Source organism: Hylaeus volcanicus, chromosome 3 (genome assembly GCF_026283585.1).
Source record: "Hylaeus volcanicus isolate JK05 chromosome 3, UHH_iyHylVolc1.0_haploid, whole genome shotgun sequence".
Classification (NCBI taxonomy): domain Eukaryota; kingdom Metazoa; phylum Arthropoda; class Insecta; order Hymenoptera; family Colletidae; genus Hylaeus; species Hylaeus volcanicus.
The window spans coordinates 14,014,506-14,033,630 of record NC_071978.1 but is presented as its reverse complement, the minus strand read 5'-3'; the positions used below and the strand labels follow the sequence as shown (position 1 = coordinate 14,033,630).

The window sequence follows — 19,125 nt, the reverse complement described above, 5'->3', positions numbered from 1 at the left end:
CTTGAATTTGTCTTTATATATTGTAATGTATTGTAATGTGAATGTTGGATGAATCTTTATATTTAAACCACTGGGTATGTTTGTACGTTTTATAGTTGTCTATTATGTTTATCAATTTGTGTTAGTAATTTATTGATTAGTCATTCAATTTATATTGCGATTTGATTTTTTCTGATATATTGTGTGTTGGCTTGGAATTTTGACAGTTTTCGCCGAACCTCTAAATAAATATCCTTACAATATTTTTGTATACATAATTATAATGTATCTCAAGGACTTGTTTCAGATATTAATTTCGATAACGATTTCGAGAAAATTCGCCCGTCTGCTACGAGCGGAACGTAAAGCAAACTCGAAAGTCCATCCACGAACTATACATCCGGCGAAACTGGTTTCAGGAGGGCCAATTAATTCGATCGGGAGGAAATATCGCGGCAAGCGATGATCCGATTTATGGGTTATTAAGAGGCACTTAGCTAAATTCCACGGGCGACATTCGGAAACGATGAGACCGAGGCGTATTTTGGCACCATCGATACATATAATTTTGAAATTAGTAATGCTACCACTTGAAGTCTCTTTATGCTATGTTTTCCGTTTGACATGTTTACCCCACAATTGTTTTCGTAGTTTGTTCTTGCCAATTCTGATTTAATTTGTTTAATTTTGATGTTTCATTCTTTGGTGTAAAGCAATTGTTTGCAGTTATTTAAAGTTTTGTGTTTTATTAACGAATGGATCGTTCAGAAAGAATACGTAATATCAAAGTATTTATATTTTCAAACAATCTCATATATGTGAAAATGCATTTTGCAAATTTTACAATAAGTGTACAATTAAATGTACACTAAGCCTTCAAATATGGAAGTAAACCCAACACAAACAATAATTTAATTAAACATTAAACATATCTCTCCAAGTATTTTAGATTATTTAGAGAAATCAGTTATATACACAATTAGATGCGATTATGTTTCAACATTTAATAAAGTATTATAATATTATTATGATGAATACTTTATCCTCAGAGATAATCTCTTTCACTGTACATTAATCGAAAATAATTTTGCTCACCTTTGACCTTGCCAATACTAATGTTAACGTTGTTTACGGATCAATCCACGTTAAATCGATCACTTGTTTTGGTCGATGTCTCGGATTTTGTTTCAAATGAAACATATTGTAGTTTATGTGAAATTAGGTGGGGTTTAAGTCATCATTTTGCTCGTTTCGAATTCGTTCAAGAAATACAAGCGTTCAAATATAGCGATTTTCGATCATCTTCGTAAAAATGGGTTGTACATTTGAATTTTTTTCTCTGAAACTATTCATCCTATCGAGTTGTTCTTTATTCCAATTTAATCAAGTGGGATTGTTTTTCCCGGATATATTTTTATTCGGAACAGATCTGATTTTTGCAATATTAAGAATTATAAATAAATGATTGTTTTGCAAATACCACCCCGAGGTAACGTTTTTAAAAATCCGAACTATTATCATTGCATTCCTAAGTTTTCTAAACATTTTTAGATACAATATAGTGCTCAAGAACCTTTTCTGTCGGGGAATATGAACAATTACATTAAAAGAGATGCTATTAGACACGTGTACAATCAATACAATCACTTTGAACTTGTGAAATTCACTTCATACGGAAAAAACGGTATTTTGTTAAATGCGATCTATCGATATATATTATATCCTTATCCAGTCCTGCTAAATTAAAAGGTAAGCGATAATTTTTACTGGAATATTAACAAAATATTTAATTATAGAAGGTCTAGTGTAAGTTTTTTCAACTATTATATGATTTTTCCAAACTTTTCTTGTTATATTTATTTGTTACATACTTGAATGGTAATGGCAATACAAAACGAATCATACGAAATTTGTGATTATTGGTGCAGTTATGCTCTTCTCTGTATATGAGCTCTCTTGAAATGTGCGGAAGAAAAATGAAACATTGTATAGTTTTTCTTTATATTAAATTGTATTAAGCAAAGAATTAATTTCTACATCTCGTACATTCATTTCTTCGCTGTGAAACATTTCATATCAAGACTTGCTTATTTTTTTATTCGCTATACGTTTTTGCATATTCATTATTCGTTATTCGTTATACGATTTGTACCTAGATAAGAATTTACCAAATCTCTGATCTGTGTTTGTCGATGACTCCATGCCATCTGGATACATTATCGAATGGCGGCTGTTCCAATTGATCTATCGAATGTCGTTCAGTCGGTGGTCGCGCGTTAAACGCATTATTATTCCTATAAGCGTCCGCACGCGCGCTTGGAAGCCAAGTGTATCGAGTTACTTCCTGTGGCTGCCATCGAAACTTTATACTTCGCAGAGGAAGGGTTACCGATCCTTCGTATTCCTTCCTGAGCGGATTCGACGTTGACCGATCCGGAAAACACAATCTGCGAACTGTCTAAATAGTATTCCACGACAAATCGATCACTTATTTTGGTCCATGTCTCGGATTATGTTCCAAATGAGATATATTTTGTAGTTTACGTGATATTAGACAGGGTTTAAGTCATCATTTTGCTCGTTTCGAAATCGTTCAAGAAATACAAGTGTTCAAATATTGCGATTTTTCCTCATTTTCGTAAAAATGGATTGTACATTTGAATTTTTTTCTCTGGAACTATTCATCCTATCGAGTTGTTCTTTTTTCCAATTTAATCAGGAGGAATTGTTCTTCCTGAATATATTTTTATTTGTTAAGTTCAACAAAAGGAAAAGAAATTCATTCGGCTAAATATCGAAGTGTCTGTGTGTTTCATTACTATGTATGAAGGTTGATACATCAATGAAATAAAATGACAGGTAAATATTTCTATTTAAACTGCAATAGAATGTTTTTTAATAGTGTTCAATTCAAAAAATGTACATTTATTTCAAACTCATTCCATTGGACAAGTTCAACAAAGGGAAAAGAAATTTATTTGGCTAACAAAATGAGTCAGTTAACATTTATTTTAAACTCATTCCAATTGCACAAGTTCAACAAAGGGGGAAAAAATTCATTTGACTATCAAAATGAATCATAATAATGTTAAATTCTACAATGAAAATTTTTGATATTTTTTATTTGAACAAATCAAGGATTAAACGATTGCACGAGCAAGAATAGACAATAGTCAACATTTATTTTAATCCCATTTCAATTGCACAAGTTGAACAAAGGGAAAAGAAATTTATTTGGCTAACAAAATGAGTCATAATAATGTTAAATTCTACAATGTAAAATTTTGATATGAGCCATTTGAACAAACCAACGATTAAACATTGCACAAACAAGAATAGACAATAGTCAACATTTATTTCAAACTCATTCCACTGGACAAGTTCAACAGAAGGAAAAGAAATTATTATAAAACGGAATATACATGAAAAATAAATCATAAAAATTAGTATATATAAAATTGCGCGAACAAGAATAGGTAACAGTTAACTATGTTGTCGAACATAATTTGGGGTACGAAATGGGAAGAAAATGAGCACCACTGTCGAACAGAAGGGCGCGTGCCAGGAGTTCACATCTGCTGCAGTTGTTTTCGCAGCCCCTCGTTTCTTTCTAGAACACCACCACCACCGCCGTCACTACCGCAGCTGATAAATGCGTCTCCGGTTTCATAAAAAAGGTTTCCGCAGGAAGCAGTACCAGGCCTTCCCATCGCCATCTTCCCGTTTCCTTCCTTCACCATCAAAAGAATTCACCCTTCACGGAAGGAAGCCGAACCTTGAATGAATGTTTAAGAAATCAGCATTACCTGTGCAGTATTATCAATTATTAAATATTCATAATTTTATCGACGTTTCGACTTATTAGAATTAATTACAGCCCTATATGTAATCCTATTTGATAAATTAATTATATATATCCCCATATGTCATTTTATTTTTATATTTTTGTTGTATTCAGCATAGGTATTTCAATGATTAAAATTGTTTTTATTGATGGTTCGATTCCTTAGAATTAATTACAACCCTATATGTAATCCTATTTGATAAATTAATTATGTATATCCTCATATATAATTTTATTTTTACATTTATGTTGCAAGAAACAGCCGTTTTCAAAATCTGCGATCAATGAAATTTGTACAGTTTTACAATGAATTTATATTTTTATATTTATGATTTATTTGGGTTTATTGATAAGTAACTTTGCTCTGATTTTATAATGTACCATAAAATTTGCCATAGTGGTTCTTTTTTTATTTTAATGGCATACAAGTTAACTAATCGTTTAAGGATTACTTATAAAAATTAAAAATATTAAGATTAGGATAAGAAATATATTAAAAGATAGGTCCGAAGAAGTTAAAATGATTCGAATCTTGACTCTGTTGAATGATGGCATCAATTATCAAATATTCATAGAAATCACATGCCCCTGTAATGCAAAGAACTGCGAAAGTGCAACGCTAGGAAGCGAGTTACGCTAGACACGAGTAGGATGGTGTTTCATTTCATTGATTTCACTATTCTGTCAAGGATCCAGAAAAACCTTAACGATGATTACCCATTGTTCGTGCAGCGCGGTATGCTTTCTGTACAAATTGTCTAGTCTTGTAGAATAGGTCTCGGAGCAAGAATAATAAGAGGAGAAGCGTTCAGATGGTGTGACGATTTCCTCTTCCTTTCTTCTGCTTGTCCTCTTTGTGAAACCCCTCTCATTTGTCGGCTTCCCGAAGTTCCTCTAACCCCACCGTTAAACGCATAACGATCACCGGTCTAAACTAACAATTGCACGTCCGTATTATAAGTAGTTCAAACATACTCGAAATGCTCTAGATAATGACAAAATAAAATTAGACTTTTTGTATACAACCCAGCAATCCAACTCAATAAAAAAGAACAGACACAAATACATTGCATTAGAATTGAAAAGTCAAAATTAACACATACCTGATGGCTAAAGAAGATAAATCAATGCACGAAAAGTGCAAGTCTACCTTAACAATAGAACATATTTTAACGAAATGCCAAAAAATAGAAAGAACAAAGAGAAAAATTAAATCAATCAAGGACTATCCAACAATGACTTCAGGAACAAGGTCTATCCAGCAAGACTTCAAATCTTGCAAAGCCACTAAGTTTTCTAAAAGAAATAGAATTAATCGTCCTCATATGGGACAATGACTAAAATTATAAGTTCAACACGATTTATTATACATTAATCCCTAAGTAAATACAAATGTATTTTAAGAATATTTTATACGAATTTTTAAGAATACCCTTAATACCCTAACACCCTAATACAGAGACCTTTTTATATATTTTTCCAACCAAAAAAAACAACAACTAAAAAGTGCACTTTTTTGATAATATTATATGTCCTTGTAAATTCTTCAGGTAAAAACATAGACAAATTTAGATTTTGAACGAAATCGTGGGGTAATCTTTTGTGAATTCTTAAGAAATTTTTCGTTTCGTTTTTAAAAAATTGTGTTCTCAGTTTAGAGAAAAACTTTCTGCATGTTTTTTGTAGGGTTTCATCAGATTTACAATGGAAACGAATTTCAATCCGAAATGTTTATTATTAAGAGAGCTACGAATTTTTGACGATCACGCAACTTTTTACGTATTTTTTTACTAAAGGGAATTAAAAAATAGACTGTGGCGATAATTTTATATTTTTGAAAAATTCTTTATATATTAGACATTACATATTTTTAAAACGTAGACTTTCGATAGATAGATATTTTTTTTAAATTCTTCGTCTAAAGACACAGTTTCATGTTTTCGTAAATAAAATCCGTTTACCTAATCAAAAGTTATGATTTTTTCCAGATGGATCGACACAGTAGCACCCATGAACATATATTTTTCAAAAGGGATTGTACAAGATCTCCAATTTATTCCAAGAGAAATTTCGATTATTTGTATTGAAAATGAACGATGTATATCCCCAAGATATTAGATAAAGACTTAAGGGGGTATCTTGAATTAGGAGGTCCAAACAAAGCGGTTCTTCGTAAATTTTTTTTAGGATAGGAAAAAATAATTAATTCCTTTGGTTTTTTAAATAAAAAAACCAAAAGAAATTTTCATTTTCATACATTTTTCTTCTATGTGAACTAAGAAAAACCCGCGAAAATGGTGAAATGTGAAATTACTGCAAGTGTAGGAAATATCCGGGGACTAATTTTAAACTCCTTTACGACTTTACTACTGCTCTTTATTTCACACCTACTTTCGTTCGTTTCTCCTTACATTCTAACATTCGTCCTCACATTCGCTCACCGTTTCTTATATTCTCTCTCTCTCTCTCGCACTCATTCTTCCTCGCACTCTGTCTCCATCCTTGCCAATCATACACCCGTTTACAAACATTCCATCTATCACGCTTCCTGACTCGCGCTCTTCAAACATACACCCATGCACACCTAATTACGCGCACCATCTCCGCGACCGGCGCGTAATTCGATCTCCCACAAGTTTGAAAAAAAACGAGTTCATTGGGCAAAAAAATAACTTTAACTTGATAAAAAAGTTGTTTAAAATTTTTTTTGTATGAATTTTCTTAATTCACATAGAAGAAAAATGTATGAAAATGAAAATTTCTTTTTTTTTTTCTTTTGTGTGAGACCAAAATTACGACCTGCATCGTTCCCGCCGATAGGAGGTTTTAATTGTGAGCTGTTCTACAAATGTGCGTCACAGTCGACTGAATTTGAATATTTCTTGTTAACAAAATTTGTACACACTACCCAAATATAAAAAGTTTGATAGAATTAATTATTTTTTTCCATTCTAAAAAAATTCACGGAAAACCGCTTTTTCTAGACCTCCTAATTCAGGATACCCCAGTAATAAGAAAAAATGTAAAAGAACGCCCGAGAATGGAGGCGCCAGATTAAAACACACGCAACACGACGATTAATTAATTTGTATACGAATAATAGAAGCGCGATCGCATCTGCCTGGGGCTCGAAGTTCGGATTATCACCTTGAGCGGTAGGAGAACGTGGAAGGGGCTCTAAAGAGAGTCGATACGGGCTTGTGTAGGGGCCCGAGAAGGGGGCCCGGCGCAGGTAAGCAGCTGCAAGCATCTGCAGGGGCAACAGCAGCCGCGTGTTAAATTAGTCCCGGCACAACGGTCGTTCGTACAACACGTAAGGAAATCGTTCCGTGAATTCGCGCATCGAGTGATCAATTTTCATAACAGAAACGTACAATCGTTAGTTACTATTCCCTTCGCAACGGTCGTGTGTGAAACAATCTTATGGAAAAGTGTCGCGAAACCATGTGAACAGTCTCGTTTTAAACAAAAACTAATTGTACGAAATTATACGAAATTTTATGAAATTGTTTCGAAAGGACACAGGGACTATGAATCGTAAGTCTATCAGCTGAATCTTTATAATATAGAGTAGGGAAGTCTGGATGGGCTTCGAGACAATTGGCAAGCTAGTCGAGAACTGGATCCCAGTCGTATGAAGGTTCAAGGAGTGAAGATAATCAGAAGAAGAGGAAGATGTTGATGCTCAGGGTGTTGGTGACGTTGAGCGTCTGCTGGATGGCCGGGTGCGACTTGCTGGACCTGTACGTCCAGCACATGGACGAAACGATGAGGACCTTGGCGTACAGGAACAGACACCACCCGAAGGATATCGCGTCCAGGATAAAGAGGAGCCTGCGAGAGGAGCCTGTGCTCAGGATAGGCACGTTCAAAAAACAACGTTTGGACGTCGACGAGGCTTGGTACGCGCAATGGAAGGCAAAGAGGAAGATCCCTTACAAAGAGGACGGTTTGGACTTTCCTAATTCGAGGGAAGAGAACCTGGAACCGAATCAGTACGAGCTACTGAAGAACGGGAGTCTAGTTATCAGCAGAGAGCCAGAGGAAACGACTACGACGACCATGAAGAGCATCGAGACGATGGGTACTTTCGATCTTTCGAAAGAAGAGACGTCCAGGTCCAACGACACCGCGTTTCCATCCGACAGGCACAGTGTAGAACCAGTGCTAGAGTCGCGAGAAGAGACCACTCAGGCGGATTTCCAAGCTGACGAGGAAATCGAGGGAAACTCTCAGTTCGAGATGATCGGCGAGTCCGAGACGCACTCTCCGAGTTTGTTCGACGATCCTATCCTGAAGAGGATCCCGAAATCCCGCGATCGCGTTCCTAAGAAGTATATTCCACCGACGAGCAAACTGGCTAAACTGTACCGTGGATCAAAGTACTTGGATTTGGAAGAGACCGTGGACAACAGGCCTAAACGAAGCATCAAGGAGCCAAAGTTCACCAGACGCGAGACGCTGGACGACGACGGCGAGGTTATCCTTGAATGGGATCCCTCCGACGAGGAGATGGTCACGTTCAAGGTCACCGCGAAAACCTTGGGCTACGTTGGTATAGGTTTCAACGAGAAGAACCACATGAAGGGGGCTGATATCGTTCTCGCCTGGGTGGATGATCTCACTGGCACGGCTAATCTTCTGGTAAGTCCTCTTCTTCTGTTCGATTTTGATCTTTGAGGTGATCGATGAGAGACCGGACACGCGGAGATATTCGGGCCTGTGATCGATTGGCTACAGCGATGCGGGGCAAAAAGATTCCGTCCTCCGCCCCGGGTCTCGTGATTTTCATTCTGCGCGGATGTGAAAATAAAATAACTATGTGCGTACGAAACTTCGTTAACGCATTAAGAAATCTTCACTAAGAAATCTGTAAGACATACGCCTAGGATCACACGTTTTCGGGCAAACTTGTACGTTACTAAAGTCATTATAACTTAATTATTCATGAAGCAATTTTTGTGAAATTTTCAAAAATTGTGAAACAGAAAATTGTTTTTTAATAATTATAATAACATTTGATTTCGAAATCAATTTTAGCAAAAGTTTGTAGTATTTCTTTAAACTGTGATATTGTGCGAAGCACCGGGAAATATAGCGAAAAGAACATGAAGATATTCGAGTTCGATACATTGGCCATCGATGTAAATACTTCAATAGACAAAGCAGATACAGTGGGTGTAGAATGTATTCGTACATCGATCAATTTCCCAAAAAACTTTTGTGTGAAATTGTAGATTTTTAACTCCTTTTTTATTAACTCCTTTTTTTTATAATCAATGATATTCTACATATTTTCGGAAATCTCTAGAATACAGTCCAAACGACAATTACTTAGTTTAAATAATCCAAATTTATGTTGGAATAAATTGGAGATCTTGTACAATCTCTTTTGAAAAATACAGTGACTCCCAGAAATATTCGGACACCAGTGTATGGTTAGCTGTATGGCTTAATATCGTAGTTATTAAAAAAGCAATTGTCTTCGTTACTTTTTCCAATAATAAATCATTTATTAACATTATTAAAGATATATACATTAATTTTTCGCATTTTCGGGTCACAAAAATGTTCGGACACTATGAGGAATAACATTTATTAATTAAAATTAAATATTATATGTTCCACATTAATATTTTGTTGCAGATCCCTTTTGTTTTCTAATATATCTTCCACGGATTCGGCATGTTAGAAATTATTTTTTTTAAATATTCTGTCGAATTGTTGCCCATTCTTCTTGAAGCCTAATTTTAAGTTCGTCTTTGTATACGGTTCTTCTTTCTATAGGGTTAAGGTCTGGTGATCGTGGAGATGGATGAAGGACTTTGGGACAATTATACAATACAAATTCTTAGACAATGCGCGATTTATGTTTAGGATCCTATTATCCTGGTCAAATTTAAAATCTTCAGCAATCCCCATTTTTTCTGCACTTTGTTTTAAATTGCTTTTTAGAAGATTCAAATAAGCATTCTTATCCATGATGCCATCGATAAAAACTAAATTGCCAATGCCGGAAGTCGAAATGCATCCCCACACCATTACAATGCCTCCTCCGTGTTTTATCGTACCCGAAAATCTCATATTCTTTAGTTTGTTTATTGCTATTATGTGATTTATGTAAATTTTTGAATTAATGTATACATCTTTAATAACATTAATAAATAACTTATTATTGGAAAAAGTAACGAAGACGATTGCTTTTTTAATAACTACGATATTAAGTCATAAAGCTAACCATACACTAGTGTTTGAATATTTCTGGGAGTCACTGTATATGTTCATGGATACTACTGTGTCGATCTATCTGGAAAAAATCATAACTTGTGATTGGGTAAACGGATTTTATTTACGAAAACACGAAACTATGTCTTTAGGCGAATATAGTTTAAACAACAATTACTTAGTTTATATAATTTGCGAAATTAACGAGAAAATACGAAAAATCGGTAGAAATATAAGTAGAAGCAATAAGTATTCGCACGGTTCTTATGACGAACAATTTACAGTAGAATTTGTAACATAAGCACACCAGTTTACTGCTTCGTAGGAATTAGAAACATTAACATTAACACGTGCGACAAACCTCCGGAAATTTTAATTGAAAAATATTTACATACACCTTTTCAACCGGTTACTTTACTTTTTATAAATCTAGGAAAAAGTGATGAGTGGATTTGAAATTTGGCAGAGTTATTACTTATAGTAATAAGAACAAGCTCTAAAAATTTCAAATTTTTGTCTGAATTATTTCCTTATACATATGTCACTCCAGTAAATATGAACCTATTTTCTCTACTTGAAATAACTTTGTAATGTTATTTAAATTTTTTTAAATATAAATGTCTACTAAAAGAAGAATTTTGATATAGTAAATATTTGAATAACCTTACAGAGAATGTTTGTTTATGGAACTTTTATATACAGGGTGTTCATGCTATTCCTTAGCAGCGTTTTTCTCATAAATGGTACATATGACAACAAAATGAAAGGGACTAAGTTCGTAGAGATAAGATTGTTTATTTATATAAACACTCCCAGGCAAAACATCCGATAATGAGCGCAAATCGCGAAAGAAACATTCGGGACAACCTAATACCAGAGCTGTAAAGTAATGATTATTTTGGAATTTATTACAATTTGGAACAATTACTTTGGAATTAGAAAGTAATTATTTAAGTAATTGTTGATTACTTTTTCTTTCGTAATTATGCAATACCTTATTCTTAATTACTGAGTAATTCAATTACTTTTTAATAATTACTTATAACTGCCCAGATAGTAATTAAAAGGTGTCTCAAATCTAAAGTAGTTAAGTATACCGAAAAGTAATTGAAAAGTAATTATAACTACTTTTTTTAATTACTTTCAAGTAATTGCAGTTACATGGACAGTAATTGTTAAAAGTAACGATTACTGACTTCTAATTACTTTTAATTACTTTGGACTACTTTTGCCACCGGTCATTACTTTTAATAATTACTGTCCATGTCACTGCAATTACTTGAAAGTAATTAAAAAAGTAGTTATAATTACTTTTTAATTACTTTAAGCTATTTTTTACTACTTTTTATTTGAGACGCCTTTTAATTACTTTCTGGGCCGTTATAAATAATTATTAAGTAATGCATGGGATTACTGGTAGTAATTAAGTAATTGGAAATACCATTACATGCGACAGAGTAATTGTAATGGCAATTAATCAATTACTTGATCAAGTAATCGTTTTGTAATTGTAATTAAGAATTTACAGCTCTGCCTAATACAAAGTTGATATCATTCATATCATCGCATACATTAACTCGAGTATAGAATCGTTATCCCATTGAAAACGTGCAAAGAGTTAGGCGTCATCGAAACGAGCACGTCTCCGACCATTCCGCGGCGATTTCTTGTCAGACCTCGTTCGCATTCGTCACAGAAGAATTCTAATCGGCAATTAGCATAAGATGCGTGAGAATAATCGACGATCCAGCTGGAAAATTGCCCCTATCGGTGAACCGAGGCTAATCGCGTGGGAAGAACTCGTTTCCATCTTATCGATCCTCTCGATCGTTGATTTCTCAAGCGGCGTACGATTCTATTTCCGTTGTAGCGTCGACCGATCGACATTAATCGAACGTCGTATGAGGGACGAGGGACGGGAGACGAGGGACGAGAGGCACGATGGACGTTCTCGCGACAAACCTGAGACGATCCCCCTGGGGTACGTCGAGCGTCTGAGGGACGAGAATGATATTTAATGGACTGGCGAGTTTTTCGCGATACTTCCCCCGGGCTCGAGACAGCTCGGAGATCTATCGACGTGGATCCTCGTTGCCGTGAATCGAGCTGGCGAAGAAAAGAACGGAACGCGAGGAAAGGGGGCGGGGGGAGGGGGCGATCGAAAGAGTAGAAAAAGAAGAAGAGGACGAAAAGAGGGGGGCACGAAAGAAACCGAGATGAAAAAGGAGCTAAAGAAACGGAAAGCCAGGGAATTAAAGGAAGATTAAGAAGGCAGCCGAAGAAAGGGAGGTCGAAACAGCAGGCTGAAGGACCTGCGAAAGCTGAAGGAAGGACGAGGAGGATAAGAAAAACAAAAGGGCCATCGGACTCGGAGGTTAAGGCCTCTTCTAGCCGCGCCGTGCCGCGCCGGCCGAAAAGGCCGAATCCTTCGCAAGAGGGATTCTTGGTCGCGTTTCGATTCCTCTCGTCCGATCGGTATTAATGAAGCCCGTTTAATTAATAGGGGAGCCTGGTTCAGAAACCGAAAATGAGGTATCTTTTTTAGGAATTTTTGGAAAATAACACTAGTTAACAGCCAAAATGTACATTCAATGCCACAATTGTTTTCTTATGTATTTTAGCCTACTAAATTCGAAAATCGCAAGAAAAAATTTGTCTATGAATTTTTTATTTTTTTTATTCGTTTTTTTTCTGACATACGTTCACATTTTAGGCCATATCTCGAGTTAGAAACGTCCGATTGAGTCGCGCAAGACGCCATTTTAAAGGTAATCGAATTTCCAACAATTGCTTTTCACATTATTTTCCAATCGGTTCAACAGTTAAGTGTTACGAGCCAATATATATCTTACATAATATTTCTTCCATCGCCATAGAAAAATAGAAATTGTCAAATTATGTCCAATTTCTTATAGCGCTATCAAGGATATTGGGATGAAAGAATGTTGGGAGACTACATTTGGTTCCTCATCAGAGAAACCAACCCAACGAATAACAAGAGACAAAGCAAAGGCCGAAATTATTTCTAATCGAAATTAATTAAATAAATGTTTCCTATATAAATAGGAAAAAAATACAAAAACAGAATAAAATTGGAAGTTTTGTACCTTTACTCAATTGTTCCTAACTCCGGTATTTATCCATAGATTTTCTTCAACAAAAGCTTGTTTTCTTCGTAAAAGTGCGATCTACACGTAAACAATAAGAAACTGGACATAATTTGACAATTTCTATTTTTCCATGGCGATGGAAGAAATATTCGTGTTCTATTTTAGCCGAAAAAATCGAAGTTTCTCATATATATATTGGCTCGTAACACTTAAACTGTTGAACCGATTGGAAAATAATGTGAAAAACAATTGTTATGCACCGTAGTGTATTGTTCCATTTTTGTAGGCACATTCGCGAAATTCGATTACCTTTAAAATGGCGTCTTGCGCGACTCAATTGGACGTTTCTAACTCGAGATATGGCCTAAAATGTGAACGTATGTCAGAGAAAAATCGAATAAAAAAAATAAAAAATTCATATAAAAAAAACTTATCCATAGAAAAGTTTTTTCTTGCGATTTTCGAGTTTAGTAGGCCAAGCTAGTGTACTCTATTGAGCGGATCTATATGAAACTTACAGGGTCCTTTATAGGACATTTGGTAATAATTGTTGAAAGGTTATTAATAAAAACACAACATACATAACGTATTCTGCAAATACGTTTTTTGGTATTGATGTCATTGCATAAACTGGAACAATACACTACGGTGCATAACTATAGCACCGCTACAATTTTCGTGTGTTTTGTAGATTTAATTAATAATTTCTAATTTTTAATGGTATCATGTGAAAGAGGCTAAAAATATATTATAGCAATGATAAAACGGCGAACATAACATTTATTTAAGACAACTAATATTAATACTATAGATATTTCATGGGTGCACAACAATAGCACCAATGGAAGTATAACATAATAACTAGACTGCGGATCTTTGTGCAAAATAAAATCTTCGCGAATGTGCCTACAAAAATAGAACCTAAATAGGAATTTTTTTTTATTCTGAAAATATTATAATATGAACTGTACTTTCGATCTTTTTTATATTGCATAATGGTTGCATTTTGTAGCTTCTTGCACATTCAAATATTTTATAAATGCATAAATATCCGCAGTCTAATAATAAGATTAAATTATAATGTAATGATTAAATTAAATTTCAATGAATAAAAGGGAATGATTTATTAACGAGTAGGACCTCCTTTCTTCTCGATTAACTCAAAAATGCGACTTGGCATACTCCCAACTAGTTTTTTCAAAATTTCATCGTAAATTTCATTCTAGGACCGTACAACTTAAGTGCTAGTACAGCTTCTTTTAACTGCGAAATGCTCGAAAATTGTTGGTTGTATATGAAATTAATTATTTACATCGCCTTTTCATATTATCCAAGTACATTCTTTGAATTTTTTTTTTATGTTTAAAAAATCTTAATAATGTCAGTGGTGCTATAGTTATGCACCGCAGTGTACCTATCCTTATTGATTTATAATATGTACATATGTATACATTAGGTATAGAAATGAATTCTATAAATTTACTTTCGATCATTTACAATCATAGATATATTAAAAATATTTAGATATTTATCCATCATCCTCTTATGATAGAGTATCAAAGTTCATACTAATGAAACACATAACTCGTTTAAAACAGAAGGCTTACAGTCTGTTCCACAAACAAATTAATGTCTCATTATAAATATGTACATGACTAAACTTCACACTTGTATACAGGATGAGGCATTTCAAATAGGCCACCTGAATAATTCGCTTACTCTTAGCGATAGGAAAAAAAGTGTCGAACAAGAGATGTTTGATTTCGATTGGCATGCAAAGTGGTGCCAATACCTTCTTTATCAGTGGAAGCATAGAAGAAATATGAAAGTCGACTCTGCTTTTTTAAATAGAATGATATAGTTTCTTATACATATTCTGATAGAGCGTTTCAAGACGAATACAATGACCTATAGTTGAAGGTCATTCAAGGTTACGCAGGCTGACTGTAATGGAAAATAAATTGTTTCAAGGCACTCTTCAAATATTTCATCAATTTTTTTATTTACGTGCTTACTGCTAGAGCAACTGTTCAAAATGATACACTTGAACTTGGATGCATTTTCTAAAACGTGTTAATGTAGAAAACACTGCGCTTCATCAAGAGCTACAGCAACGATTTTCAAAATCGTGTACAATTCTGTAAGTGGATACTACGTAGACAACAAAATGATGGTATCTTTTTCACTAAAATCACGATTTAATACCCACGGAATTTATTTATGGGGAAAGTTGAAACAGCGAGTATACAGCGAAATGTGAACAACTAGAGAAGATACGAAAGAGCAAATATGAAGAGAAATATGAAATATGTATTGCAATTGATCCAAATCAAGTTCATCGTGTAGTGTTTTCTATATTAACACGTTTTAGAAGATACATCCAAGTTCAAGGCCATCATTTTTAACACTTGCTGTAGGAATAAACGCACAAATAAGAAAATTAATGAAATATTTGAAGAGAGCATTGAAACAAGTATTATAGTTTTTATTTTATTGCCATGTATACCTATATGGGTTTTTACATTTGTCCCCTTCCTTTACATTATATCCCCTTTTCCTTATCTAGTAATCTTATAATCTAAAATCTTAGGTTATCTTAGGTTACGGTTAGTCTATCTCTTCAACCTCTACTCTTCCATCTGCCTCAATCCCATTGCCTTTCTCTTTCTTCTTTATTACTATTTTTTCAAGCATTGAAACAATTTATTTTCTATTACAGTCAGCTTGTGTAACCTTGAATGACCTTCAACTATAGGTCATTGACACGCTCTATCAGAATGTGTATAAGAAACCATACCATTCTAAATAAAAAAAACAGTGTCGATCTTCATATCTCCTCTATGCTTCCACTGATAAAAAAGGCATTGGCACCACGTTACGTGCCACTCGAAATCAAACAATTCTTGTTCGACACTTTTTTTTCTATCGCTAAATGTAAGCGAATTATTCAGTTGACCTGTTTTAAATGTCCCTCTCTATACAGGGTGAGTCTTCTAACATGACGACCTCAAGTAACTGGTAAGGTATTCGTTGTACGACAAAATGTTTTAAACAAAAGTTTCATGCTATCTAGGGAGACGTACAGTGCTCTAAGCTGTTTTTTATTACCTTACTTTTTTATCGAGATATTAGGGTCACCTTCATTTTTTTTTTTAATGGAACGTCTAATATATTTTTGTTCGAATTCGGTAAAATCATCAAATTTTGCGTAAAAAAGTATTACACAAAGTGGTACTTCAAACGAATAATTACTGAGATATTTATAAAAGAAGTTTTATTTCAAGTGGTGTTCGAAGTGCTGTCCATTACAGTCAATGCACTTACGTAATCGAATTATCAGTGAGTGAAGAACTTTTTCCAGTGTTTATGTAGTTATTACAACACATACACTAATAATACGTTCTACCATATCTTCGGCTTGGTACAAGATCTTAGCTCTTATAGCATTTTCTTCACACGCACCATAAACAATTATCGTATCACATTTTTCACTGTTACTGAACATCGTAATAAAAATGTAGCAACTTTCCCAATACGATTTTAACACTTACTGAGATAGTAAATAGGCATTTCGTGTTGATGATTTCTAACATCTAACAGGGAATTTGTTTACAGACATGATCTGCTGACATGAACAAAGTCGTATTAAGAATCACGTTGACTAACCGTATTTCCTTTATTTAATAAAAGATTATTAATTTGAAGATATCTCAGTAAGTATTCATTCGAAGTCCCACTTTGTGTAATACTTTTTTACGCAAAATTTCATGATTTATCCGTGATGGTCGGTAAATTACATATTAGTTACGAGTGACATACGATTGGGTCGCTGTGTACGCTACCAACGCGGGCCACGAGGCCGAATTACGCGAAATTAGTCAGTCGCACAGACGCAATCAAGCGTTAACGCTTGTCGTTATATGTATATCTCATCTTTTCTACTAATATATCTATTTAATAAGTCTCTTCGCGTGTGTTCATTATTTACAACAATCCGAATTCGAACAAAAATATATTAGACATTCCATTTAAAAAAAAATGAAGATGACCCTAATATCTCAATAAAAAAATAAGATAATAAAAAACAGATTAAATTAAAGCACTGCATGTCCCCTTAGATATCATAAACCTTTTGTTTGAAACATTTTGTCGTACAGCAAATACCTTACGAGTTATTTGAGGTCGTCATGTTAGAAGACTCACCCTGTATAATATTAATTATAAAGAAATACATAGTATACATGAAAAACGATTTCCTCTAAAAATATTTCGTCATCATTTCCCTCATTTAATAAACCAAATAGGAGAACGAATTCCAGTAAAAGTCTTCCCTCGAGTAATGAAAAAAATTCTAGAACGATGGAATCTCGAAGATCGCGTGAAAAGTGGATACAGGTCGTAGAAGAAATGAGTAGAAAAACGAATTCCAGTAAATCAGTCGCAGGTTGAAAGATGGCTGGACGACGTCGTAAAGTCAAATTGGCAATTATTTGAAATCTATACCGTCGACGGGAGGGAACGACGCCGAGGTCTTGGGCTCGATTTACCTGGCCCTTGTCCACGGCGAGGACGAAGAAAAAGAAACAGCCCGAACGTAACCGAATGGCGAAGGCAGGTGGGAGAAGAGAGGCGGTTTGGAACGACTGGTAGAAAATTAACGAACGTCGAGCGTTCCAGCAGCCGAGATAAAGTCGTGATAAATTTATGTCCAACGCGGGATGCGGCGGGCTTTCTCTCCTTCCAACTTCCAGCCACCCTCTCGCCTTTCTTGCCTCGACGGATTCGAAATCCACCAGCGAACTCGTGGCCAGTTGGCCACTCGTCGAGTGCGTAACGTGACTCGACGCGTTCGGACGAGAACACTGCGACGGACAAAACTTCGAACAAATCGTCAGACTAAAGGTCGATTCAGACTATACGACACGGACCGTCACGTTCCGGCAATGACACGTTGTACCGGCACCGACACGACAAAACATTCAAACACGCGTTTTAATAAAACTATTCACACTTAACAGACACCGACATGAACGTTCCGTCAACGGGAATAGTGTGATTAGTTCCATTAAAACGCGTGTTTTAATGTTTTGTCGTGTCGGTGCCGGCGGTACGTGTCGTATAATCTGAATCACGGGGCAACTGATCAGTTTCAAACCACTCTGGAACTAGTTGCATGCAACCGTGGATCTAGGTAAAAGAAAGATAGTGGAGTAGGTAAAACAAAGAGCGCAAACGGTTTGCAACACTAATTTCAAATCGGTTGCGCCCGTGTGCGATCGACCTAAGCGTCACATTCAGTTTCAGCTGCTTACAGTTGATATCGATTTGTGCTATAGCTGTTAACCCTCTGCGGTCTGAATTCTTTTCTATTTTTCTTTTTAATGGTTTTTGATTGGTCATCGAGTGCTCTGTCATTCCTTTTAGTTGGTAGAACTAGATTCTTTTTTGAGGTGAAGTCGATGTTCCTATTGCTTCTAGGTTTCTTCTGGTGTTTGATATCGACTTCTGCTGTGTCTGTTAACCCTTCGCAGTCAGCCGTGTGAAGCTGGCCCCTCCTTTTTGAAAAACTCAAAATTTTCTTTTTGCAATGCTCAATTGGAATTTTCGTTTGTCCCTTTTTAGTTCAAAAGATATGCGCGATTCAATATCGGTGGGACCAGCTTCACGTCACGTTTATGGACGTTTTTGTATTGAAGAACTTTCGTCTAACCAATTTTGTCCCATCTGTTACCAAATTCGAGTTACCGTGTAATACATGTATGTAGGTAGATGAAGAATTCGAAAAAATATATATATAAAAGAACAGTCTATTTTTTAGTTCTTTTTGACGGAAAAATATGTAAAACGTTGCCAAATCTTAACAAATTCGTAGCTCTCTTAATAATAAACATTTTGGATTGAAACTTTTTTTCATCGTAGATCTCATGGAACCCTACAAAAAATATATAGAAAGTTCTTTTCTAGATT

General features: G+C 35.0%; 1 protein-coding gene across 1 annotated transcript in view; it reads left to right on the top strand.

Annotated features, from left to right (window-relative positions):
• The first annotated feature begins 7,074 nt into the window (after window positions 1–7,074).
• The window catches only part of LOC128874235 (MOXD1 homolog 1), a 51,173-nt gene continuing 39,122 nt past the window's right edge, over window positions 7,075–19,125 (top strand). Inside the window, exon 1 of the mRNA XM_054118755.1 lies at window positions 7,075–8,467. Coding sequence (XP_053974730.1) covers window positions 7,499–8,467 — 969 coding nt within the window. The 5' untranslated portion in view covers window positions 7,075–7,498. The remainder of the gene's footprint in view (window positions 8,468–19,125) is intronic.